Source organism: Babylonia areolata, chromosome 34 (genome assembly GCF_041734735.1).
Source record: "Babylonia areolata isolate BAREFJ2019XMU chromosome 34, ASM4173473v1, whole genome shotgun sequence".
Taxonomy (NCBI): domain Eukaryota; kingdom Metazoa; phylum Mollusca; class Gastropoda; order Neogastropoda; family Buccinidae; genus Babylonia; species Babylonia areolata.
The window spans coordinates 5,492,444-5,519,943 of record NC_134909.1 but is presented as its reverse complement, the minus strand read 5'-3'; the positions used below and the strand labels follow the sequence as shown (position 1 = coordinate 5,519,943).

At 48.6% G+C, this 27,500-nt stretch overlaps 1 protein-coding gene across 2 annotated transcripts in view; it reads right to left on the bottom strand.

The window, feature by feature from the left end:
- Positions 1-2,028: 2,028 nt before the first annotated feature.
- Positions 2,029-27,500, bottom strand: part of LOC143277460 (uncharacterized) — a 123,135-nt gene continuing 97,663 nt past the window's right edge. The window contains exons 2-7 of one of the 2 annotated variants that reach the window (XM_076582293.1): positions 16,655-17,110; positions 14,202-14,243; positions 12,526-12,576; positions 10,815-10,916; positions 6,525-6,758; positions 2,029-6,038 (exon numbers count right to left, since the gene is read on the bottom strand). In XM_076582293.1, coding sequence (XP_076438408.1) covers positions 5,770-6,038; positions 6,525-6,758; positions 10,815-10,916; positions 12,526-12,576; positions 14,202-14,243; positions 16,655-16,955 — 999 coding nt within the window. In that variant the 5' untranslated portion in view covers positions 16,956-17,110 and the 3' untranslated portion in view covers positions 2,029-5,769. The remainder of the gene's footprint in view (positions 6,039-6,524; positions 6,759-10,814; positions 10,917-12,525; positions 12,577-14,201; positions 14,244-16,654; positions 17,111-27,500) is intronic. The other variant, XM_076582292.1, reaches the window with a different exon arrangement.

The window sequence follows — 27,500 nt, the reverse complement described above, 5'->3', positions numbered from 1 at the left end:
GTACAACGCACAGTGATGGGACTGACACCCCTTCGTCCATCTCATCAAAGCGTATATCAACTACCAGTCCAGTAGTGTAATGACTGGGGATTCTGGCTCACTTTGATTTAAAACCTACAGAATACAAGTGACTGTAATGGTGTGGGTCCTCTGAACCCCATTCAGCACTTTCCCCTGTCTTTTGATCATTCACGTCACTACCTGTCTGCTGAGCTCCACATTTTGGTGCCATGGTTTGAAAGGCTCCTGAAAGATGGTCAGTGCTGGTAGCAGGTTCACACTCAGAAGTGGGGAGGGGGGGGAGAACTCGGGGGAAACAGGCAGACAGAATGGCGTTCATTTGGAAAAGTTTCTTTCTATCAGTCTACTTTTGATACTAATCACACAGAGAGAGAGAGAGGAGATAGTGTGTGTGTGTGTGTGTGTGTGTGTGTGTGTGTGTGTGTGTGTGTGTGTGTGTGTGTGTCTGTGTATCTCTGTGTGTCTGTGTGCTTTGTTTGTTTGTTGTTGTTGTTTTGTTGTTGTTATTGTTTTGTATATATTACTTTCAAGTACTTTTTCAAGCATTAGATTACTGTCACATCCAGACATCAGCTGCTAATGCAAACTGTATAACGGAAAGCAACAATAAAATAAAGGAACACAATCGGCTATCATTTCAACTCAAGAATTATCAAAAAGAAAGAAAGAGAAATGTCAAAAGGTCAAATCACAAAAAACTGTGATAAAACACTGTTGTGTGATAATGGTTAAACAGTGACAAGACTGATTCTGAGTTATATAACAAATGTAAAATAATAATGGTTGAATAAAGACGAGAGCAAGTTTCAAACATAGAGCTGAATCAAACACAAAGACGTGTTCCAATCTTATCAATTATTGCAACAGTAACATCTCCAAAAACATGAAGCGATATTTTGGGATAACAGCGAACAGAATGGTGGGACATAACCAGATATATCAGTGAACAGAATGGTGGGACATAACCAGAGATATCAGTGAACAGAATGGTGGGACATAACCAGAGATATCAGTGAACAGAATGGTGGGACATAACCAGATATATCAGTGAACAGAATGGTGGGACATAACCAGAGATATCAGTGAACAGAATGGTGGGACATAACCAGAGATATCAGTGAACAGAATGGTGGGACATAACCAGAGATATCAGTGAACAGAATGGTGGGACATAACCAGAGATATCAGTGAACAGAATGGTGGAACATAACCAGAGATATCAATGAACAGAATGGTGGAACATAACAGTGAATGCCTCAGAGTGAACATATGAACACATCTGGTGAACAGTGAGCAGAATAAAATCCTAACTGGATATGCAGGTACGAATATATTGGATTGTCAAACCATAATTATCAACATGTCACCTATTATACTGAGAGCTTTAACACGCTGGGTGTGTATGTGTCTGGGAGGGTGGGGGAGAGAGCTCAAGGGCGGGGGGAGGGGGGGAGAGAGCTCAAGGGCGGGGGAGGGTGGGGGAGAGAGCTCAAGGGCGGGGGGAGGGTGGGGGGGAGAGCTCAAGGGCGGGGGGAGGGTGGGGGGGGAGAGCTCAAGGGCGGGGGGAGGGTGGGGGAGAGAGCTCAAGGGCGGGGGGGAGGGGGGAGAGAGCTCAAGGGCGGGGGGAGGGTGGAGGAGAGAGCTCAAGGGCGGGGGGGAGGGTGGGGGAGAGAGCTCAAGGGCGGGGGGGAGGGGGGAGAGAGCTCAAGGGCGGGGGGAGGATGGGGGAGAGAGCTCAAGGGCGGGGGGAGGGTAGGGGGCAGAGCTCAAGGGCGGGGGGAGGGTGGGGGAGAGAGCTCAAGGGCGGGGGGAGGGTGGGGGAGAGAGCTCAAGGGCGGGGGGAGGGTGGGGGAGAGAGCTCAAGGGCGGGGGGAGGGTGGGGGGGAGAGCTCAAGGGCGGGGGGAGAGCTCAAGGGCGGGGGGAGGGGGGAGAGAGCTCAAGGGCGGGGGGAGGGGGGAGAGAGCTCAAGGGCGGGGGGAGGGCGGAGAGAACTCAAGGGCGCGGGGAGGGGGGAGAGAGCTCAAGGGCGGGGGGAGGGCGGAGGAGGTGGTAGGAGGGTTGCACGCTGAAGGGGACGGGACGGGTTGGGGGTGGTGGATAGGGGTGGGGGGGTGGGGGCGATGTGCTCCACGCTCTTCAACATCACGTCCAGCGCATGTTTCCAGCTGTCCCCATGGAAACAGTTCCCTGGTACCTGCCACCACGAAACGCCGCCCATGTCAGCAGAACACAAAGGGCTGTAGCTGCCACATCACCGTCACAGATTCTGGCTTGATCCACGTACGTTCCTGGGTCTGTCTAGAAGCAGCCAAGCTTGACTGACACGTACACTGAATTTGCAGCCAAGGGTACGAACAAAAAATGAGCGCCAAATGTAAAGAAAAAGTCTACCCAATATAATAAAGAGACGAGGGGACAATACTGACGTCTTGATGATTCTTCATTCTAAACTGTGTGGTATGAATCAGATGTGGAGATCAGCACTGACTTAGGCATTCCTTTTAACAGATGTTACCAATGAGATGTATGATGGGGAATGACATCATGAACCCCACATGTTATGAATGAGATGAACACTGACGTCACAATCATTGACATCATGATCATTTCTCCTGACACATCAAACGTTATAAAGACCTTCAGATAAACACTGACATCATGACCATTTTTTTTCCCAACACTCTATCATGTTATGAACTAGCGAGACATGTGGATAAACACTGACGTGACCAGTGCACTGTGGTGACGATCATCACACCTCTGCCACAGCATTTTAACACTTTGAGACATTGAACTCCCCGGGGTTAGTAGGGTCAGCAGCTGACACATTGCCATTACAAATGGGCGTTGTCACAGATCAACTGCAGCACATCTTCAACAACACATGAACCTATCAGTAAACATCTACAACAAATTCGCTAGTGATTATTAAAAATTAAAAAAAAAAAAAAAGTCAGCTGCAACAAATCGACTGGCAATGATTTTCCCATGACACCATCGACGACAACACAAGTATAAGGCAAGCATGAGATATGTGCTGCAGAAACTGTGACCAAAGAGGACGGTGTGGACCATGGACAGAAGTAGTGACCTGGTCCGGGAACACCCTCCTTCAGACCGTGGTCCGTCATGAACACAGCAACAAACACAATGCCCTGCACTCACTACTGTTCAGCAGGATTTCACACCACGAGGAACGTAAGCTGTCGTCACACGGACTATCGTTACTTGGAGTGTCGCTGCCTTTTGCACAAGTCAACAAATATTCAAAAACTAATTTCATGCTCCTGATGATTCTAAAAATTACAGTTTCAGGCACGGATCAAACATTGTGAGCTCACAAAATCATGAAAACACGAAGACAGTATAATACAAACCAAAGAGAGCATCATATCGTTTAGAACTAACGCTAATTTGTAAAGAAAGTTATCGTCACGAAATTATGTCTCACTGGGACAACTTGTAGCGATGACTTCAGTCCTGAGCCCTCATCAAACTGAGGACAAAGTCCTCCACAGGAAAATGAACAACACAGAGGACAGCAAAATTCAGACATCCAAAAATGGTACCACTAAACTGAGCAACCTATAAACCACACTGCACAAAGTGTAATGCTTTCTCGACGTCTTACATGTAGTTTTTCCTTTTCGTCAGAAATATGTAGGCTACAGATACACGTGTATAAACATTACACAGTCTCGTAAAAACATGCCTCACTCACTCCATGTTTCTTTTTTCAGTTTGATAACAGAACAAATTGTGTCAAAACCCAATCAACGTCACACAACAATTGTTTCTAAAATCGGTTATGCTACAAAAATTAGTTTTCTTCTGTTTTTTCTTTTTCTTTTTTTTCTTTTCTTTTTTTTTCTTTTTTGCCCAGTGGGCAAAATGAAATGTACTTAATTATGGACGACACTAATCGTGAATTAGCAAAGTCAATATTGATCTGATTATACAGCAATAGGATTTCATGCTTCGAAGGCATCTGTTCGGCGCCTTCACATTCAAGAATCAATACATACATCTGTAACAACAATGTACACACAGCAAACAGCTGACACAAGGTCGGTATGACCCCCTTGATGACGTCACACCAATGCACGTCACCAGGGTGACATGGTGTTCAACGAACACACTGACTGATGACCTGTTGGTGCTGTCATCTCACACATTGCCCTGCTGTCATGTCACTGCTTCCAGAACATCATGCGGAGAACCGGAGATTTTCAGTAGGACTGCCTTTCTTTCTATCTTACATTGTTGAGACATTTAAAGTCAGATTTACTCGAAAAAGCAGCCTTCCCCTTGGAGATAGTATGCCTTAACTGAAACATTCTATTTCGAATTATTTTGAATATGACTTTATCAGCTTTATCCTATTTTATAATATCAATTTGTCGACTATTTCCATGTGCTTGTTAATGTCGATCATTTCCATACATTTCTAAGCGTCGATCATTTCCATACAGTTGTAAGCGTCGATCATTTCCATACATTTGCTGACGTTGATTATTTCCATGCGTCTGTTAATTTCGGTTAATTCCTTGCATTTGTGATAACGCCCATTATTTCCGTGCATTTGTTAACGTCCTACAATTCCTTGCAATTGTGATAACGTCCACGATTACTATGTGTTTGTTAACGACCTATATTTCCTTGTATTTGTGACAACGTCCACGATTTCTATTTGTTTGTTGACGTGGGTTAACTGTTTGCCTTTCTGCAGTGCTGCGCCGTGACGCCATGTGGCTGACGATGAAGGATCCTGTCACCGCCACACAGGCAGCGCCAGCAACGTTGGCGTGATGAGACATGACCTCAAAGTCAACTGTCTCCACGGATCAGACGTTAGTCCTGGGCAGAGAAGTGTTGGGTTGTTGGCGGACTGTACACTGGGAACCCAACTCAACAGACAATGGCAGTGAAGGGTGCACTGCTGTATTCAGCACATCCACATGTCTGCATCAGGCGTTTCAGTTTCTATATCAGAACGAACAATAACTTCCTATGTAAAAAGTCAACAATTGAAAACCACTTAACTTTTCTTGACATTGATTATGCCAAGGCTGCATCATCTTTTCAAAACGTGGTAGCCGGCAGCTTGTGCACATGCAGACAAACCGAAAATACCAATCCACACTGTTGAACTAAACAGCACAAAGAGTCCCTTCAACGAAGGCGGCGCAAACATCACTGCAGTATAACTGCAAAGCAGAGAACTGACCAATGTCATCTTCACTCCTAACGTTGTCGTTCACACATGAAGGCAGTCCTGAACTTCAGCAGTCCCTGTCGCCGTGTGCATTGAATCACCTCGTGGTACCCCACCCCCCACCCCCACCCTCACCCCCGCCCCTCCTTACCCCCTCCCTTCTCTAACAGACAGCAGTCATTATGCAGAGTCTTAGATGTCTTCCTCATTTCGCAAAATTACCGAACGTGCAACTAATTCATAACATAATCGGCTGCCTTTGTTTTTGCCAAAAAACATCCAAAACAAACAATAATAATAATCTTTAAATGAATCAGTAATAATACGGATAGTATTCAACTTCGCCCTTCAGCAAATAAACGCTGCATACATTTGCATCAGATCAAAAAAGCAAATTTGTGGAAAAAAAAAAAAGAGAAAAAAGTATGATCGCACAAGTCCCTCACTGATTTCATTCGCAAACCTGACTAACAGCTCAAAGAAAGGCCGGAAAGCCTGTGCTCTGTGAAAATGAAAGACATGCCCGCCATGTTTATTCCAGTTCAAAGGTCGGGCCCCCGTTGGGAACCCCGCAGACGTACATGGAATGACCTTGACCCTGGGTCTGCGCCTCGGCCTCGACCCTGGGCACCTTGTAGGTGGGCTCGGCGGCCTGCTCCGGGGGCAGGGCGGGGGTGACGTCGCAGTGTGATGACGTGTTGAGCAGGGACAGCTCGCCGTCCTCGTCATGCACGATGGCGTCATAGGGCGTGGTGTAGTGGAACGACCGGGTCATGCCTGGGGGAACACCGCACTGCCCGCCTGCACCACACACACACCATCACACACACCATCACACACAAACACACACACACACACACACACACACACACACACACACACACACACAGATGAGAACTGAATAACACTACAACTTTAACAAGTGCATGAGGACGTAAAAGAAATGGACATGTATATGAAGTAATAATTATATCCCAATAAAAGATTCAGAAACACAACATTCTTGATTCCAAAACTAACACAGCGAATGATGAGAAAATAACTCTCTCTCTCTCTCTCTCTCTCTCTCTCTCTCTCTCTGTGTGTGTGTGTGTGTGTGTGTGTGTGTGTGTGTGTGTGTGTGTGTGTGAGAGAGAGAGAGAGAGAGAGAGAGAGTGTGTGTGTGTGTGTGTGTGTGTGTGTGTGTGTGTGTGTGTGTGTGTGTGTGTGCATCCGACCATAAAATCAGACAAAACAAAACAAGACAAAGCAAGACAAAACAAAACACGACACGTCCTGCACACTCACCAGCGTAGTCCCCGGACTCACGACTCTTGCTCCGCAGCAGCTTGGGGGGTGGGGGCGGGGGCTGGAGGGGGCGGGGCAGGCTGTAATGACTCCTGAGCCCCACCATGGTGTGCATGGAGGGACTGCCCTTCAGCATCCCGCCCAGCATGGGGTCACCCCCCCAGGCCTCCACACCGCCCTCCCGGGCCAGGGCGTAGTGCGCAGGGTAGGGCACCGGCTGAGAGCCGCACCTCTCTGTCACACAGCACACACTGTCACCTCTCTGTCACACAGCACACCTCTCTGTCACACAGCACACACTGTCACCTCTCTGTCACACAGCACACACTGTCACCTCTCTGTCACACAGCACACCCCGTCACCTCTCTGTCACACAGCACGCACTGTCACCTCTCTGTCACACAGCACACACTGTCACCTCTCTGTCACACAGCACACACTGTCACCTCTCTGTCACACAGCACACCCCGCACCTCTCTGTCACACAGCACACACTGTCACCTCTCTGTCACACAGCACACCCCGTCACCTCTCTGTCACACAGCACACCCCGTCACCTCTCTGTCACACAGCACACACTGTCACCTCTCTGTCACACAGCACACCCCGTCACCTCTCTGTCACACAGCACACCCCGTCACCTCTCTGTCACACAGCACACACTGTCACCTCTCTGTCACACAGCACACCCCGTCACCTCTCTGTTACACAGCACACACTGTCACCTCTCTGTTACACAGCACACACTGTCACCTCTCTGTTACACAGCACACCCCGCACCTCTCTGTCACACAGCACACACTGTCACCTCTCTGTCACACAGCACACACTGTCACCTCTCTGTCACACAGCACACACTGTCACCTCTCTGTCACACAGCACACCCCGCACCTCTCTGTCACACAGCACACACTGTCACCTCTCTGTCACACAGCACACCCCGCACCTCTCTGTCACACAGCACACACTGTCACCTCTCTGTCACACAGCACACACACTGTCACTTCTCTGTCACTTCCCTGTCACATCTCTGTCACTTCTCTGTCACACAGCACACACACTGTCACTTCTCTGTCACTTCTCTGTCACACAGCACACACACTGTCACTTCTCTGTGACACAGCACACACACTGTCACTTCTCTGTCACTTCCCTGTCACATCTCGGTCACTTCTGTGACACAGCACACACACTGTCACTTCTCTGTCACTTCTCTGTCACACACACTGTCACTTCTCTGTCACACACACTGTCACTTCTCTGTCACACAGCACACACTGTCACTTCTCTGTCACTTCCCTGTCACATCTCTGTCACTTCTCTGTCACACACACTGTCACTTCTCTGTCAAACAGCACACACACTGTCACTTCTCTGTCACTTCTCTGTCACACACACTGTCACTTCTCTGTCACACAGCACACACTGTCACTTCCCTATCACTTCTCTGTCACACACTGTCACTTCTCTGTCACACAGCACACACTGTCACTTCTCTGTCACACACACTGTCACTTCTCTGTCACACAGCATACACACTGTCACTTCTCTGTCACTTCTCTGTCACACAGCACACACTGTCACTTCCCTATCACTTCTCTGTCACACACTGTCACTTCTCTGTCACACAGCACACACTGTCACTTCTCTGTCACACACACTGTCACTTCTCTGTCACACAGCACACACACTGTCACTTCTCTGTCACACAGCACACACTGTCACTTCTCTGTCACACACACTGTCACTTCTCTGTCACACAGCACACACACTGTCCCTTCTCTGTCACACAGAACACACACTGTCCCTTCTCTGTCACACAGCACACACACTGTCACTTCTCAGTCACACAGCACACACACTGTCACTTCTCTGTCACACAGCACACACACTGTCACTTCTCTGTCACACAGCACACACACTGTCCCTTCTCTGTCACACAGCACACACACTGTCACTTCTCTGTCACACAGCACACACACTGTCCCTTCTCTGTCACACAGCACACACACTGTCACTTCTCAGTCACACAGCACACACACTGTCACTTCTCTGTCACACAGCACACACACTGTCCCTTCTCTGTCACACAGCACACACACTGTCACTTCTCAGTCACACAGCACACACACTGTCACTTCTCTGTCACACAGCACACACACTGTCCCTTCTCTGTCACACAGCACACACACTGTCACTTCTCAGTCACACAGCACACACACTGTCACTTCTCTGTCACACAGCACACACACTGTCACTTCTCTGTCACACAGCACACACACTGTCCCTTCTCTGTCACACAGCACACACACTGTCACTTCTCAGTCACACAGCACACACACTGTCACTTCTCTGTCACACAGCACACACACTGTCACTTCTCTGTCACACAGAACACACACTGTCCCTTCTCTGTCACACAGCATACACACTGTCCCTTCTCTGTCACACAGAACACACACTGTCCCTTCTCTGTCACACAGCACACACACTGTCACTTCTCAGTCACACAGCACACACACTGTCACTTCTCTGTCACACAGCACACACACTGTCACTTCTCAGTCACACAGCACACACACTGTCACTTCTCTGTCACACAGCACACACACTGTCCCTTCTCTGTCACACAGCACACACACTGTCCCTTCTCAGTCACACAGCACACACACTGTCACTTCTCTGTCACACAGCACACACACTGTCCCTTCTCTGTCACACAGCACACACACTGTCACTTCTCAGTCACACAGCACACACACTGTCCCTTCTCTGTCACACAGCACACACACTGTCACTTCTCTGTCACACAGCACACACACTGTCACTTCTCTGTCACACAGCACACACACTGTCACTTCTCTGTCACACAGCACACACACTGTCCCTTCTCTGTCACACAGCACACACACTGTCACTTCTCAGTCACACAGCACACACACTGTCACTTCTCAGTCACACAGCACACACACTGTCCCTTCTCTGTCACACAGCACACACACTGTCACTTCTCTGTCACACAGCACACACACTGTCACTTCTCTGTCACACAGCATACACACTGTCACTTCTCTGTCACACACTGTCACTTCTCTGTCACACAGCATACACACTGTCACTTCTCTGTCACACAGCATACACATTGTCACTTCTCTGTCACACAGCATACACACTGTCACTTCACTGCCTGTGTGTGCATGCGTGTGTGTGTGTGTGTGTGTGTGTGTGTGTATGTGTGTGTGCGTGTGTGTGTGTGTTGTGTGTGTGTGTGTGTGTGTGTGTGTGTGTGTGTTTCTGTGCGTGCGTGCGTGCGTGCGTGCGTGCGTGCGTGCGTGCGTGTGTGTGTGTGTGTGTGTGTGTGTGTGTGTGCGCGCGTGGATTGTGTTGAGGTGGGGCTGTCAGGAAGGGTGGGGCTGTCAGGAAGGGTGGGGTGGGGCTGTCAGGAAGGGTAGGGCTGTCAGGAAGGGTGGGGCTGTCAGGAAGGGTGGGGGTGGGGCTGTCAGGAAGGGTGGGGTGGGGCTGTGGCTGTCAGGAAGGGTGGGGTGGGGCTGTCAGGAAGGGTGGGGTGGGGCTGTCAGGAAGGGTGGGGTGGGGCTGTGAGGAAGGGTAGGGGTGTCAGGAAGGGTGGGGCTGTCAGGAAGGGTAGGGGTGTCAGGAAGGGTGGGGTGGGGCTGTCAGGAAGGGTAGGGGTGTCAGGAAGGGTGGGGCTGTCAGGAAGGGTAGGGCTGTCAGGAAGAGTGGGGTAGGGCTGTCAGGAAGGGTGGGGTAGGGCTGTCAGGAAGGGTGAGGCTGTCAGGAAGGGTGGGGCTGTCAGGAAGGGTGGGGCTGTCAGGAAGGGTGAGGGTGGGGCTGTCAGGAAGGGAAGGGTGAGGCTGTCAGGAAGGGTGGGGTGTGGCTGTCAGGAAGGGTGGGGCTGTCAGGAAGGGTGGGGTGGGGCTGTCAGGAAGGGTGGGGCTGTCAGGAAGGGTGGGGCTGTCAGGAAGGGTGGGGTGGGGCTGTCAGGAAGGGTGGGGTGGGGCTGTCAGGAAGGGTAGGGGTGTCAGGAAGGGTGGGGCTGTCAGGAAGGGAAGGGTGGGGCTGTCAGGAAGGGTGGGGTGGGGCTGTCAGGAAGGGTGGGGCTGTCAGGGAGGGTGGGGTGGGGCTGTCAGGAAGGGTGGGGCTGTCAGGAAGGGTAGGGGTGTCAGGAAGGGTGGGGCTGTCAGGAAGGGTGGAGTGTCAGGAAGGGTGGAGTGTCAGGAAGAGTGAGGCTGTCAGGAAGGGTGGGGCTGTCAGGAAGGGTGGAGTGTTCACCTTTGAACTTCTGCAGGAGGAGGATGGAGGTGATGACGAAGAGGAGCGTGATGAGCACGAGCATGGCGATCACCACTGACATCGGCGTTCCTGTCTCCACCACTGTAACATCGTCATCGTCATCGTCATTCTCCTCACCCTCACCTGCCCCTCATCAGGGAAAAGTTCGGAACAACCAACAGCGCACTGCCTATTATATAAACAGCGTTTTGACAATAATTATTTACCCAGAAATTAAAGAAATTGGGGAAAAATGTTCCACAAATTATATTGCTGAGGAGGTTTGTTATCTATTTCTGTGTCCCATTTTTGATAGCACCAGGAAAGAAAAAAATATATACCTACATATTATAAAACCCGACCGAACTCCATTAAATTCCACTTTCAATTTTCTGGAGAAAAGAAGATTATTATCAAAACTTGACGCCTTCGTTTCTACTACACGTGTCTCTTCTCGTTAAAATTTTGTATATTGGTAGCGAAAATAAGATCGTCTGTTTCGAAGGGAAAATGGATTGTTACTGTGTATTAGTTTGCTCGTGTGGAGTTTTTGAGTTTGTTTGTTTGTTGTTGTTGTTGTTGTTTTGTTGTTGTTGTTTTCACATCACTCATGTTATTCATGTGGCGTGTGTACAAAATATTCATGTACAATGTTTCAATGCCCCCCTGGGGGGACATGAAATAAACTTCTTGCCTTATCTGCCGTTTCACTGTGTCCCCCCCCCCCTCCAGCCCCTACCCCTCCCCCCACCCCGCGCATGTGTGTGTGTGTGTGTGTGTGTGTGTGTGTGTGTGTGTGTGTGTGTGCGTGTGCGTGTGTGTGTGTGTGTGTTTTGCTGCTGTTGTTGTGGTTGTTGTTGTTGTTTTGTTATGTTTGTTGTCGGTTTATTTTTAAGTTTTTGGATGGATATTTACGAGATTAAATTGTCACCATTCAAGCAGTTAACCAATATTCTTTTGCAAAGATGATGGTACTGTATCCAATGTTGTGTATTTAGTATGACTGGAGGTATCTTCGTCAAACATCTAAGTCGTTTTTGTATTAACAAAATAAGATTGGCTGTAAAACAGAACCTTGAGGTACACCATATTTGATACCGGACAATGAAGACAGAGATGTATCTGCTGACACTATTTGCTTCCCGCCAGAGAAAAATGATGATAAGAGTTCCGAGGTTTTCAATGAAAACCCCATAAAGTTTTAACTTCTTTTTCTTTTTTTTCTTCTTCTTTTTTTTTTTTAAAGGACGAAATGAACAATCACGTCAAAAGCCGTTGCAAAGTCTACAAGTAAAATTTCAGTCATATAATTATTGTTAATCTCATAAAAACATTACTCGATTACGCTTGTTAATACAGTGTTACATGGGCGGTTCGCTCTAAATCCCGACGGATATAGGTGAACAAATTTAAAGTGACAAAAAAAAAAAAAAAAAAAAAAAAAGATTTAAAATGCATTTGTTTATATGAAGTCCCAAAGTTCCACAGTGTAGACAAACAGCAAATCGACCGAACCGATCGAGATTAAATATGTCTTAGGAAACTGCGGTATTCACTTAGTCAAACATTAGAGAGGGACTGAGAAAGGGGAGGGGAGAAAGACGATTGGGTGGGGTGGGGGTGGGGGGGGCTGACAGACAGACAGACAGACAGACAGACAGACAGACAGACAGACAAGCAAAGCCAGAGACAGAGAAACAGCATCACCTACCGGTCGGCTGCAGAACGCTGCCAGTTCTCAATGCTGGGTCCTCATCCCGATCTGCACACACACACACACACACACACACACACACACACACACACACACACACACACGCAATGAAGGATGTGCTGGACAGAAATGCAAGCGCTAAACAATCATATTTCCTGTTATTTATCCTGGGTAGGAAGGCAACTGGGTTCATTGTTCTCCCTCCCTGCCTCATGGTCCAGCTGTCCACACAGACAGCGGTCAGCGTGTTGTGGACATCAGCTGACCACCTGTCCCTGTTTTGCCTTCTCTCGTAATGCTCACAAACCCTGTACCAACGACATGCCAAGAAGCTGAACCACTTCCACACAACATGCCTCAGGAAGCTACTGAACATCAAGTGGCAAGACAGGACCCCAGACACAGAGGTGCTCGCAAAAGCCACCCTTCCCAGCATTTTCACCATCCTGATGCATTCCCAGCTTCGCTGGGCTGGACACGTGGCGCGCATGCCAGACCATCGGCTGCCCAAAAGGCTCTTCTATGGCAAGCTGCAACAAGGGAAGAGATCACACGGAGGTCAGAAGAAGCGCTTCAGAGATACTCTGAAAGTCTCTCTGAAAGCGTTTGATATCAACCCTGACTCCTGGGAGGAATCTGCAGTGGACCGTGACAAATGGCGCGCTGCTGTGCACAGAGGCGCCAAGTTGTGCGAGGCCAACAGGACTGCTGCAGCTGTTCAGAAGAGGCAGGCCAGAAAGTCACGGGCAAACAAGCTCCCTGACAATGGTATGCCTGTCTTTGTCTGCCCCAACTGTCAGCGAACATTTCGTGCGCAGATTGGACTATTCAGCCATCTGCGCATTCACAGATAGATTCATGAGCATCCTCCCCCCCATCCCACCACCACCCTCCCCCCATCCCCCAGCTGGATGACAACGATGGTCATCATCGATCTCGATGGACACACCACCACACACCCTCCTCTTGCACCCACACCTTGCCTCCAAATGGACCTTACTTCCAAATGAGTTTTTTTTTCTTTGAACTCCCTTCAGCTAAGAAAGCGGATAAGGAGCAAGATGGGAAATTCTACTTGTAAAATCGTCCTCGCAAAGGTATGAATAACTGTGTAAACAAGCAAAAACAAACTCCCAGAAAGCGACGAGCAATACACATCGGTGGAGTGACAGTGGAACACGGGACAAAACACACTCCACTCGTCACTCCTTCCACCCCCTCCACCACCAGTGGAGTGATGGCCTAGAGGTAACGTGTCCCCCAAGGAAGCGAGAGAATCTGAGCGCGCTGCTTCCAATCACGGCTCAGCCGCCGATATTTTCTCCCCCACCACTAGACCTTGAGTGGTTGTCTGGACGCTAGTCATTCGGATGAGGCGATAAACCGAGGTTCCTGGCAAGATTCTGTTGAAAAATCCACTTCGATAGGAATTAATAAAACTGCACGCAGCGCTGTAGTGTAGAGACGCGCTCTCCCAGGGGAGAGCAGTCCGAACTTCACACAGAGAAATCTGTTGTGATAAAATGAAATACAAAATACAAAATACCTGCTCACACCCATCACACCCGCACCCCCACCGCACCACACACACACACACACACACACACACACACACACACACACACACACACACACACACACGTACATGTACGTAGACAGACTGTGTAACTCACCAGGTCCGCGTGTCGTTAATTTTTTGGTCCCGGACTCCGAGCCTGAAAGAAACCATAAAGCACCCCATGTCTCACAGTATACACACAACTGTCCCACACACACCTTTCCCATACAGACAACTGTCCCCCACACACGTTTCTCATACAGACAACTGTCCCACACACACCTTTCCCACACAGACAACTGTCCCCCACACACGTTTCTCATACAGACAACTGTCCCACACACACCTTTCCCATACAGACAACTGTCCCACACACACCTTTCCCATACAGACAACTGTCCCCCACACACACCTTTCCCATACAAACAACTGTCCCACACACACCTTTCCCACACAGACAACTGTCCCACACACACCTTTCCCATACAGCCAACTGTCCCACACACACCTTTCCCATACAGACAACTGTCCCACACACACACCTTTCCCATACAGCCAACTGTCCCACACACACCTTTCCCATACAGACAACTGTCCCACACACACCTTTCCCATACAGACAACTGTCCAACACACACCTTTCCCATACAGACAACTGTCCAACACACACCTTTCCCATACAGACAACTGTCCCACACACACCTTTCCCATACAGACAACTGTCCCACACACACACCTTTCCCATACAGACAACTGTCCCACACACACACCTTTCCCATACAGACAACTGTCCCACACACACCTTTCCCATACAAACAACTGTCCCACACACACCTTTCCCATACAAACAACTGTCCCACACACACCTTTCCCATACAAACAACTGTCCCACACACACCTTTCCCATACAGACAACTGTCCCCCACACACACCTTTCCCATACAGACAACTGTCCCACACACACACCTTTCCCATACAGACAACTGTCCCACACACACCTTTCCCATACAGACAACTGTCCCCCACACACACCTTTCCCATACAGACAACTGTCCCACACACACACCTTTCCCATACAGACAACTGTCCCACACACACACCTTTCCCATACAGACAACTGTCCCACACACACACCTTTCCCATACAGACAACTGTCCCACACACACACCTTTCCCACACACACACCTTTCCCATACAGACAACTGTCCCACACACACACCTTTCCCACACACACACCTTTCCCATACAGACAACTGTCCCCCACACACACCTTTCCCATACAGACAACTGTCCCACACACACACCTTTCCCATACAGACAACTGTCCCACACACACACCTTTCCCATACAGACAACTGTCCCACACACACACCTTTCCCATACAGACAACTGTCCCACACACACACCTTTCCCATACAGACAACTGTCCCACACACACACCTTTCCCATACAGACAACTGTCCCACACACACCTTTCCCATACAGCCAACTGTCCCACACACACCTTTCCCATACAGACAACTGTCCCACACACACCTTTCCCATACAGACAACTGTCCCACACACACCTTTCCCATACAGACAACTGTCCCACACACACCTTTCCCATACAGACAACTGTCCCACACACACCTTTCCCATACAGACAACTGTCTCACACACACCTTTCCCATACAGACAACTGTCCGACACACACCTTTCCCATACAGACAACAGTCACACACACACACACACACACACACACACACACACACACACACACACACACACACACACACACACACAATGTGTCTAATAACTAAACACCTATGAAACCATATCATTTGCAAGGAAAGTTATCTGTCAAATCCTAAATGCAGCTGGTCAAGAAATAGAGAAAGATGGAGACAGACAGACACTGAGACAGAGTGAGCGTAAGAGAGAGAGAGAGAGAGAGAGAGAGAGAGAGAGAGAGAGAGAGAGAAGGGGGAGGGGGAGAGACAGAGAGAGAGCGGTTTAGAGAGACATATACAATGAACGCATGACAGTCAGTCGGGTCCGACGATGCAGCGATAATAGTGGAGAATGCCTTGCCCTTTCAAAAACACCCCACTCTCTCAGCCAAGAGGGTTTAAGGACAGTCGGCGTTGGGATGTCTTTGAAGTCAACTAGCCACCAAGGCTGCAGCACTGAAAAGACAGCGCTATCTTGCCTCCTAGTCTGAGTGCTAGTCCTTCACAAAAAGAGAAGACTGTAAATGACTTCTCATTGCAATGGAGAGATACCACTGATCACACGGCTCTCACTGTGCTGACCAAGACACGCGACACGACACGACACGACACGACACGACACGACACGACACGACACACGACACAACACGACACGACACGACACGACACGACACACGACACAACACGACACGACACGACACGACACGACACGACACGACACGACACACGACACACGACACACGACACACGACACGACACGACACGACACGACACAACACGACACGACACGACACGACACGAGCGGTTAAAACGTGTCAGCCCTCGTGGCCACACGTCCAGCCACACACACTCTCACCTTTCTCAGACGCTGACTGAGGCACCACAGCCTCCTCCTCCTCCTTCTCCTCCTCCTCCTCCCTGTTGGGAAGGCCGTCCACCTGCAGGCGGTAGTCACGTGTCTCGATGTGGGCCTGGTGGCCGTGCACGCGGACCGTGCAGGTGAAGAGAGCGGGGCGGGAGGCGTTGTAGTGCAGGAAGAGCACCTCCAGCCGCCACCCCTGGGCCTTGCTGACGTCGTGCCGCCCGGACACGAACACCCACCTCCCGCCTCCCCCGCCACTGCCGTTGCCCAACTTGGGCACGCCGTCTGACGTCATCCAGGCCAGCGTGTCGTCACGGCTGCTGCCGCTGTGCTGGTGCGAGGTGGTGGTGGTGTTGCTGATGACGATGGAGATGACGTCAGTGCCCGGGGGCAGGCCGCTGGTGGTGCACGTCAGCAGTAGCGAGTGGCTGACGAACTGTGACGTCAGTTCTGAGTAACAGAGGGGGTGGGGGGATGTTGACGTTAGTGATGATGATTATGGATATGGATACCAATATAGCGTCTATTTTTTTTGTTTGAGACCAAACTCTATGCGTTTAAAGTGTTCAGAAAAGGAACTTCACGGTGAACTTTCACTGTCTCTGGAGGAACGTTGTCATTTATCAGTGTACAGACAATACTCAAGAGGGACGTTGTGTCATTTATCACACACACACACACACACACACACACACACACACACACACACACACACACACACACACACACAAACAAACAAAAAAACAACAACACACAAACACACACATATATATATACACTCACGGACACACACACACACACACGCACGCACGCACGCACACACACACACACACACACACACGCACGCACGCACGCACGCACACACACACACACACACACACACACACACACACACACACACACACACACACACACACATGCATATATACACGTTTATTTTATTTCAAAATTTGCGAAACCATTTAATTACGACAGTAAAAAAATATAATCATCTATCGGAAGTGATCAATAGATAGGTACAAGATATTATCTTGAACTCTAGTGATTTATTCAATTGACTGTCAGAAAACACTCGCCAACTATGTTCATCATTGCATGCGTTTCTTTCTTTGTTCATTATGTTCTTTTGTTGTGTATGTCAATCCTTGTTTTGTCTCTGAATAATGAAGTCGAGGCGAGTCCAGTCGAGTCGTGTCGAATCACACACACACACACACACACACACACACACACACACACACACACACAACCACAGTGAGTGAGAGAGAGAGACACACACACACACACACACACACATATACACACACGGACACACACACACACACACACACACACACACACACACACACACACACACACACACACACACAGAAACACACGCAGACACACAGACACAGACACAGACACATACACACACACACACACACACACACACACACACACACACACACACACACACAGCACGAGTAAGAGGGTATCAAGTTTAAGCAACTCTTCCATCTTTTTTGGAAGCAAAGCGACAAGGGCGGTTGCCTCCCTTTAGTCACATGACGGCTTGGAGATGGGCGGGTTGTGGGAACGGACATCCGACACGGACAGACAGACACACAGACAAACAGACAGAGTTATACCGACAGAGTGACAGGCCGAAACAGTGTCTCTTTCTGTAACTCTGTGTGTGTGTGTGTGTGTGTGTGTGTGTGTGTGTGTGTGTGTGTGTGTGTGTCTGTGTGTGTGTGTGTGCGTCTGTGTGTGTCTGTGTGTGCGTCTGTGTGTCTTGTGTGTGTGTGTGTGTGGGTGTGTGTCTGTGTGTCTGTGTGTGTTTGTCTGTATGTGTGTGTGTGTGTGTGTGTGTGTGTCTTTGTGTGTGTGTGTGTTTGTCTGTGTGTGTGTGTGTGTGTGTGTGTGTGTGTGTGTGTGTGTGTGTGTGTGTGTGTGTGTGTGTGTGTGTGTGTGTGTGCGTGCGTGCGTGCATGCGTGCGTGCGTGGGGACGGTACAAATGTCTCTCCACGTGAACGTCTGTTCGTTCAATGGTTAGTCCGTTCTTTCTCTCGTACGCGTCCGGGCAAGCTCGCGAGTGCCGTGTACATGTGCGGGTGTATGACAGAATGGAAACCCCACACTTCAAATAAATCTGTGACGGACTGTTTTAGTCACAAACTTTTCCTGTCAACTCCTTTGCCCCACGTTTCGTTTCACGTTCAAGTTTCAAGTTTTAATTATCCTTTCACTCCTATTGGAGTATGGAGGATTACTGCAAAATAATCTTTTCGTGCCTAGAACAAACATTTCCAAATACACAACAATGTCACATAAAAGTTGAGAAAACACAAATGTCTTTTAACTCCAAAAGTATAACAAGGCAACATTTGCAAATCTAATCATCTTACTTACAGCTAAAATGACTTTTTTGCCTCCTTTGAGCATATTACAAAAATTAAAAACCGATTTTGGAGACAAATATTTTTTAGGAACATATCTATTTCGTAACTGATCATAATTGGGACATTCCTTTATAAAATGAAACTCATCACCAATCACAGACATGTTACAAACTTTACAAAGCCGTAACTCTCGTGGTATGCCTTTGTGTCTCCCTGTTTCTATTTCCAGCTTATGATTACATCTTCGAAATCTGAAGAAGCTAATAACATAATTATCACTGAGGCTTTTGACTTATACATTTTTCTCTAGCAAATCCACTTTTGAAATTTCGATAAAACAAACATTTACTACTCGCCTCTAGAGCATGTCTCCATAGATTTTGAAAACTATCTCTCAAAGCAATGTTGACATTCTTGCAGAAAGATTCCCTCTCCAAAAAGATGACCATCCCAAACACAGTCATACCCTGCTTCTATTAAAATTTGTCTGATACAACTCATCCATTTTGAAGAATAAATACCATTTCGATATAAGTCAAGTAATATCAAATATATTTTCCCAGAATATTTTTCTGTTTGATATCACTAAGCTGGTCCAGCACTATACGCATTTATAACAGTGCATTTCATTATAATGAACATAGAGAAAAGACGACATAATCACTGCGACAGACAATCCCGTGTGTAGCTGTGTGAATGAGAAACTCGGAATGAGCGGCATGGAGGTATACTGCCACGGTGCAGCTGGAATAGCACAGAGAAAAACAGAGAAAGAGAATACGACAATACGTATGGTTTAATTTAGCAAGGGCCTTTCCCCTGTGAAAGGGTGTGTACAGACATCTTATTAAAAAAAAAGTCAGCGTGATTTCTCTAACTTTAAACGCTTTACACAAATAAAAACCCATATTTCGGACAGCATCAACATTTTTAGGTGACAGCAGTAACCTCAATCCAAAGCCATTTGGGTGTTGGTGTATCTCGGGGGCAATGTATGTGTTTCTGACAGATTCTACAAATGGACAGCACAGAAGAAAATGTATTTTGTCTTCTTTAGTAAAACAATGAAGTAATCATTCAATCATTATCATTCCTGTTGTTTCATGGTGTTACCAGAATCTCCATATAATTAAGAGAGAGAGAGAGAGAGAAGACAAGACAACAGAAAGAGAGAGAGAGAAGAGAAGAGAGAGAAAGGGGCAGACAGACAGACAGACAGACAGAGGCACACAAACAGAGAAGCAGAGACAGAGAGAGAGAGAGACATAGACAGAGACACACAGAGACAGACAGAGGGAAGAGAGAGACAGACAGAGGGAAAGAGAGACACACAGAGACAGGGAGAGTGAAGAAACACCATTTCCCAACACTGCCGGGAGTAGCCACTCCTTCCCACCCTTTCCCACTCCTTCCTTCACCGTCCTCCTAGCCCCCCACCCCTTCCCCTAACCCCACCACCCCTGCCCCCACGCCCATCCTCACCCCTGCGCCATCCCCCTAACCCTCTACCCCACCCCCAACTTCCCCCCATGAGCCCTCCACACTGTCCCCCTGGAGACAGGTGCCCGTGGTGAGAGGCAGACAGTTCACAGAGGCTGTGATGGACATGGAGCACAGTGCCCGTGGTGAGAGGCAGACAGTTCACAGAGGCTGTGATGGACATGGAGCACAGTGCCCGTGGTGAGAGGCAGACAGTTCACAGAGGCTGTGATGGACATAGAGCACAGTGTCCGTGGTGAGAGGCAGACAGTTCACAGAGGCTGTGATGGACATAGAGCACAGTGTCCGTGGTGAGAGGCAGACAGTTCACAGAGGCTGTGATGGACATAGAGCACAGTGTCCGTGGTGAGAGGCAGACAGTTCACAGAGGCTGTGATGGACATGGAGCACAGTGCCCGTGGTGAGAGGCAGACAGTTCACAGAGGCTGTGATGGACATAGAGCACAGTGTCCGTGGTGAGAGGCAGACAGTTCACAGAGGCTGTGATGGACATGTAGCACAGTGCCCGTGGTGAGAGGCAGACAGTCCCACCGTCACAGAGGCTGTGATGGACATAGAGCACAGTGCCCGTGGTGAGAGGCAGACAGTTCACAGAGGCTGTGATGGACATGGAGCACAGTGCCCGTGGTGAGAGGCAGACAGTTCACAGAGGCTGTGATGGACATGGAGCACAGTGCCCGTGGTGAGAGGCAGACAGTTCACAGAGGCTGTGATGGACATGGAGCACAGTGCCCGTGGTGAGAGGCAGACAGTCCCACCGTCACAGAGGCTGTGATGGACATGGAGCACAGTGCCCGTGGTGAGAGGCAGACAGTTCACAGAGGCTGTGATGGACATGTAGCACAGTGCCCGTGGTGAGAGGCAGACAGTTCACAGAGGCTGTGATGGACATGTAGCACAGTGCCCGTGGTGAGAGGCAGACAGTTCACAGAGGCTGTGATGGACATGTAGCACAGTATCTCACCGTCCTTCTCCACACTGCCCCACCCCTCTTTGTATCAAACAGTGGTTTATTCTCGAAAATGAAGAGCGCATAAAACGCTTGGTGTTTTGTTGTTATAGCTATCGTTATTGTTATTGTTATTGTTATTTCTCTCTCTCTCTCTCTCTCTCTCTCTCTCTCTCTCTCTCTCTCTCTCTCTCTCACTCTCTCTCTCACTGCGTGTGTGTCTGTGTGTGTGTCTCTCTGTATGTGCGTGTTTGTATGTGTCTGTGTCTGTGTATGTCTGTGTGTCTCTGTGTATGTGTGTGTGCGTGAGAGAGAGAGAGAGAGAGAGAGAGAGGGGGGGGGGGGGGAACCAAACGAAACCAAACGATTTTTTTCAAGAGGGTAGTGAGGTAAGCATCCAGCCCTCAGTGAAAGAATCAGGACAAAACGTATGAAAACAGTCATACACAAGTCATATTCCGACACAGGAAGAGAAGAGAGAGATGACTAAAGCCACATTGTTGTTACTATCAAATCCATGCACGACAAGACAGACAGACAGAGAGAGACAGAGAGAGAGAGAGAGAGATGTATCGTCAACCGATTTTTTTTTTAAACTCTTTTGATGCAAAGACGATTTCATACAGGCTTTTCAACACATAGTGCTCAGCAACGAAACTGGGAGAAAGAAAAAAAAAAAAAAAAAAAAAAAAGAAGCAAAGGAAAAATGCCATATGTTCCAGTATGATTTACACTCCATCATAACGCACTGATGGAACTCGCTTTTCAAAAGGACCCTTTCTACCCGGATTGAGGTGTGGAATAAACTAGGGGGAGGGGGGGCGTGGTGAAGGGGACGGTGAAGGTGGGTGTGGAAAAATCCCGTGCCCTGCACGTGGTAAGGTCTGGAGGATCTTCACCACCACCACCACCCCACCCCCTCTCTACACCCCTATGGCAACGGGACCAAGAAGGCCTCCCACCCTAATCCCCCCCCCCTACCCACCCACACATGTGAGGAACATCAAGCTTTAAGTATCAAGATCAGTTGTTTCAGTGCAGACCAGGCTGGGAAACCATTGGCGTCAGCGTTAATAGCTGAACCGTCATGTGTGACACAGAGAGAGAGAGAGAGAGAGAGAGAGAGACAGACAGACAGACAGACAGACAGACAGACAGCGACAGAGACACAGACAGAGAGAGAAAGACAGACAGACAGACATAGACAGACAGAGACACAGACAGAGAGACAGACAGACAGACAGAGACACAGACAGAGGGAGACAGACAGACAGAGACACAGACACAGAGAGAGAGAGAGCGACAGACAGACAGACAGAGACAGAGACACACATACACACACAGACAGACAGACAGAGAATTCTTTCTCAAATAGAGAAAGAGAGAGCCTGAGAGAGACAGAGACAGCGACAGAGAGAGGGAGAGAGAGACAGACTGAGAGAGAGAGAGAAACAGAGAGCCTGAGAAAGAGAGACAGAGAGAGAGAGACAGAGAGAGCCTGAGAAAGAGAGAGAGAGTTAAAGAAGGACAGACACACAGACACAGACCAACCGATAACAGACAGACGGAGAAAAACAGACCGACAAAGACACACAGATAGATACAGACAGAAACAGAGACAGACATACAGTCAGACAGACAGAGACAGACAGACAGACGGAGTCGTACTTTGCATGGGTGTTACCACTGCGTGTGTTCATTTGTCTATGGTGATGATGATAATATGAGTGAGAAAGTGTGTGTGTGTGTGTGTGTCTGTGTCTGTGTCTGTGTCTGTGAGTCTCTGTGTATGTGAGTCTGTGTGTGTGTGTGTGTGTGAGAGAGAGAGAGAGAGAGAGAGAGAGAGAGTGTGTGTGTGTGTGTGTATTTGTGTGTGTGCGCGTGATTGTGTGTGCGTGTAATTGTGTGTGTGTGTGTGTGTGTGTGTGTGTGTGTCTGTGTCTGTGTGTAGGTGTGTGTGTGTGTGTGTGTGTGTGTTGTGTGTGTGTGTGTGTGTGTGTGTGTGTGTGTGTGTGTGTGTGTTGTGTGTGTGTGTGTGTCTGTGTGTGTGTGTGTGTGTCTGTGTGTGTGTGTGTGTGTGTGTGTGTGTGTGTGTCTGTCTGTCTGTCTGTCTCAGTGTGTGTGCGTGCTTCTCCCATCTTGTCTCCAAACTTCCCCCACCCCACCCCATCCCACCCACTACCTGCCAATCGGAAGCACACCAAACACTTAACTTATACTGAAATGTTACAGATTCCACAGAAGCCTGTCACTCACACTACACATGATTAGAGAAGCAGATCTGTTCAAAGAGGCCAATTTTCCACAAGTGACGGCACGTCAACCCCCACCCCCCACGCCCCCCCAACACCTCCACCCCCCACGACCCCCCCCCCCCCCACCATCCTACCTCCAACAGTGTTCCTGCTAAATGGGAGAGAACTCCTGTGGGAAAGAAGTGAGCTGAGAGAGGGGCGGGGGGAATAGGGCGTTATGATTCGCCTCACTGAAGCCCGGCAGCCCGCCAGTGTGGCAGAGAACGACCCAGCCAGCTTCCCCTTTCCCCCGACACTCTCCGCTGGGTCCACACCCGCTGATGCAGCAGATGAACAACACGTTCCAAACATCCAGCTCAATAGCAGTCAGCTCAGTGGTTCCAGCCCGCGTCAAGTGTTTGCAGTGTCGGAGGGAAAGAAAATGAAATGAGGAAAAATAGCACCCTCACGCCCCCCCTTCCGCACACACACACACACACACACACACACACACACACACACCCCGTCATCGTGTTATACGTAATGTGACATGGACAACTTTCGTGGTGCTGTGCGAAAAGAACAGTACCTGTGGCAATGCACATCCTGTCCTGCGATGTCATTTGGAAGGGAGAGGGGGGGGGGGGAATGAATGTGGAAATGATACCCCCCCCCCCCCCCCCAAAAGAAAAAAAAGAAAAGAAAAGAAAAAAAACCCGCCCCACCTCAGGTACTTAGCACATCATAATTGCTACGGCTTTATTATAAAAAGAACACCATCCTTTTATCAATTGTACAATAATATTTAAGAAAAAATCAACAACACAACATGCACATACAAACATACGGGGAAACACACACACACACACACACACACACACACACACACAACAACAAACAAACAAACAACAACAACAAAACGAGCAATGAATGAATAAATAAAGAAATAAAGAAATGAACAAACATATAGACTTCCATTCATAACAGTGCAGAGCACTAAAAGAAATACATCGTTATATAAAATGTTTTTCACAGTTATCTGGTCACCACAATCACTGTCCACAACTTGATGTCTGTCGTCTTCAGCTTTTTCAACAACAAAGACACATAAACCTGACCAGTGTCAGGGGGGGATTAGAGGGGGGGAGGGGGGGGGGGGGTCGCTGTTCCTAAAACACCTACAGGACAATAGGGCGTGCTCTGCTCCATTCATGATTGTCATCTCTCTCGCAGCTATATAAGTAATAATAATAATAATAATAATAATAATAATAATAAAATAAATAAATAATAATAATAATAATTATTATTATCATCATCATCATCATCATCATCATCATCATCATCATCATCATCATCATCATCATCATAATAATAAAATGCGCACGTTAAAGATCCCGTAATCCATGTTAGTGTTCGATGGAAACAAGAACATACCCGACAGGCGCTCCACCCCCATCACCATTTAATCATCAGCATCATCATCATCAGCATCATCAGAAGAAGAAGAAGAACTGATCATCATCATCATCATCATCATTTAAGAAGAAGAAGAAATCGTGATAATCATCCTAATAATGACCACAGCATCAACAGCCACAAAACCATGTTGATCCGATGACCTGCTGTTGGGGTATACCAAGGGACACACCTCCCGCCGTCTGACTCAGCACAACCTGACGCTCGACACCCACCCCCACCCCTCCCTCACATCCTAACCACCCTCCTTCCACCCCAACAAGGACGGGTGGCGACAGCTTAAAGTTTTGCCGTTATCCGACCCCGACACACCCGCTTCAGCTTCTACCCTGTCATCCACCCGGCCAGAGCCAGCACGCGCCAGCGCACCCGTACAAAAGGCGGCAGTTGAACCGGGGCTGAGCTCTTCTTGAAATCCGACTTGAGACATCCTACCCTTGTTTGCACGGGTACGGCTAGGGGCCAAAGGTCGGGGGTGGGGTGGGGTGGGAGAGAGAGGGAGAAAGAAGGAAGTCGGGGGGGGGGGGGGGGCGGGACGGGGGCAGCGGGGGGGGGGGGGGGGGGGGGGCAGACAGACAGAAACAGAGAGAGACAGAAATATAGATAGAGAGGGAGAGACACAGAGAGAGACACACACACAGAGACACACAGAGAGAGACAGAGACACAGCAAGAGACAAACACATAGAGATAGACTAAAAAGAGACAGACAGACAGACAGACAGAGAGAAAAACAGAGACAGACAGAAAAACCGAGAGAGAAAGGGACACACACACACACACACACACACACACACACACACACACACACACACACACACACACAGCAGGTGATGTGACGACAGGTAAAGAATGGAGGGGAAAGAAGGTGAAGAGGGGGTGGGAGGGGACAGGGAAAATCCAGGTGGTTGACGACCAGTGCAGCGTATCTAAACATGCCCCCCCTCCCCCTCCTTATTTGCCATGTGGTGCTTTTTTCTTTTGTTTGTCTGTCCGTTTGTTTGTTTTAAAAGAAACACCGGTGCTTAGTTCAAACCAATCTACCGTCCTCTCTGACCCGAAACGTATTGTATTGTATTGTATTGTATTTCTCTTTTTATCACAACTGATTTCTGTGTGTGAAATTCGGGCTGCTCTTCCCAGGGAGAGCGCATCGCTACACTACAGCAGCACCCTTTTTTGTTGTATTTTTTTCCTGCATCCAGTTTTATTTGTTTTTCCTATCGAAGTGGGTTTTTCTACAGAATTTTGCCAGGAACAACCCTTTTGTTGCCGTGGGTTCTTTTACGTGCGCACAGAGCAAGCTGCACATGGGACCTCGGTTTATCGTTTCACCCGATTGACTAGCGTCCAGACCACCACTCAATGTCTAATGGAGGGGGAGAAAATATCGGCGGCTGAACTGTGATTCGAACTAGCGCGTTCAGATTCTCTCGCTTCCTTGGCGGACGCGTTACCTCTAGGCCATCAGCCCCTCCCCCCTGCCCCCCCCCCCTTCCCTTCCCTTTCCGGGTGAGCTGGGTGTGTGTACAAAGAAACGTGCATTGGGAGAAGAACAAAGTATGCAATGGAAAACCGTGTACCGCTGTGTGGGACAGTACAGGGACACGTGTGCTGAACCCAGCTGATAGACAGACAACAAGTCGAGAACCAATTAATATCAATATGATGGTTAACGTTATGGATACGGTTTGATGACATACTTGAACGCAATTTTTTTCAAGACCTTTCGAACGAGCACAACGTGTGTATGTTCCCGTCAGAATTTAGCATGCAGGCCATTTGTAGCAGCAGGATGGTGACATGTGTGGCCTAGGGTTGATTTTCACATTCTACAAAGCATGTAGACTAATATTTCAGCACAAAGACATTGTACTGCAGCAATTTCCACTTTTGGCATATATTTCTGTTCATCTATGTAGCCAAACATGAAAACTAATCATTGTCAGATTGGTGTGGAGGAGGTGGGTTGGGGGTGCGGGTGGGGAGGAGCGGGGGGCCGGGGGGGGGGGGTATTCAATCATCCCAAAACAGTGGCAGTAGGTCGAGTGGCGGAAAACATCAATCACCTATTCTTCACACAGCAGACTCCTCGTCATTGCTGTCGTCGTCCATCGTCAGGGAAACGAGAACAACGACAAGGACACCCACAGGGAAACGATGATGATGATGATGGGGGTGGTGGCGGTGGTGGCGAGACTGATGAAAATGGTGTTAATTCAGCAATGATAACTGAGTGAATAAGTACCAGAAGAAGAAGAAGAAGATATGATGATGATGATGATGATGATGAT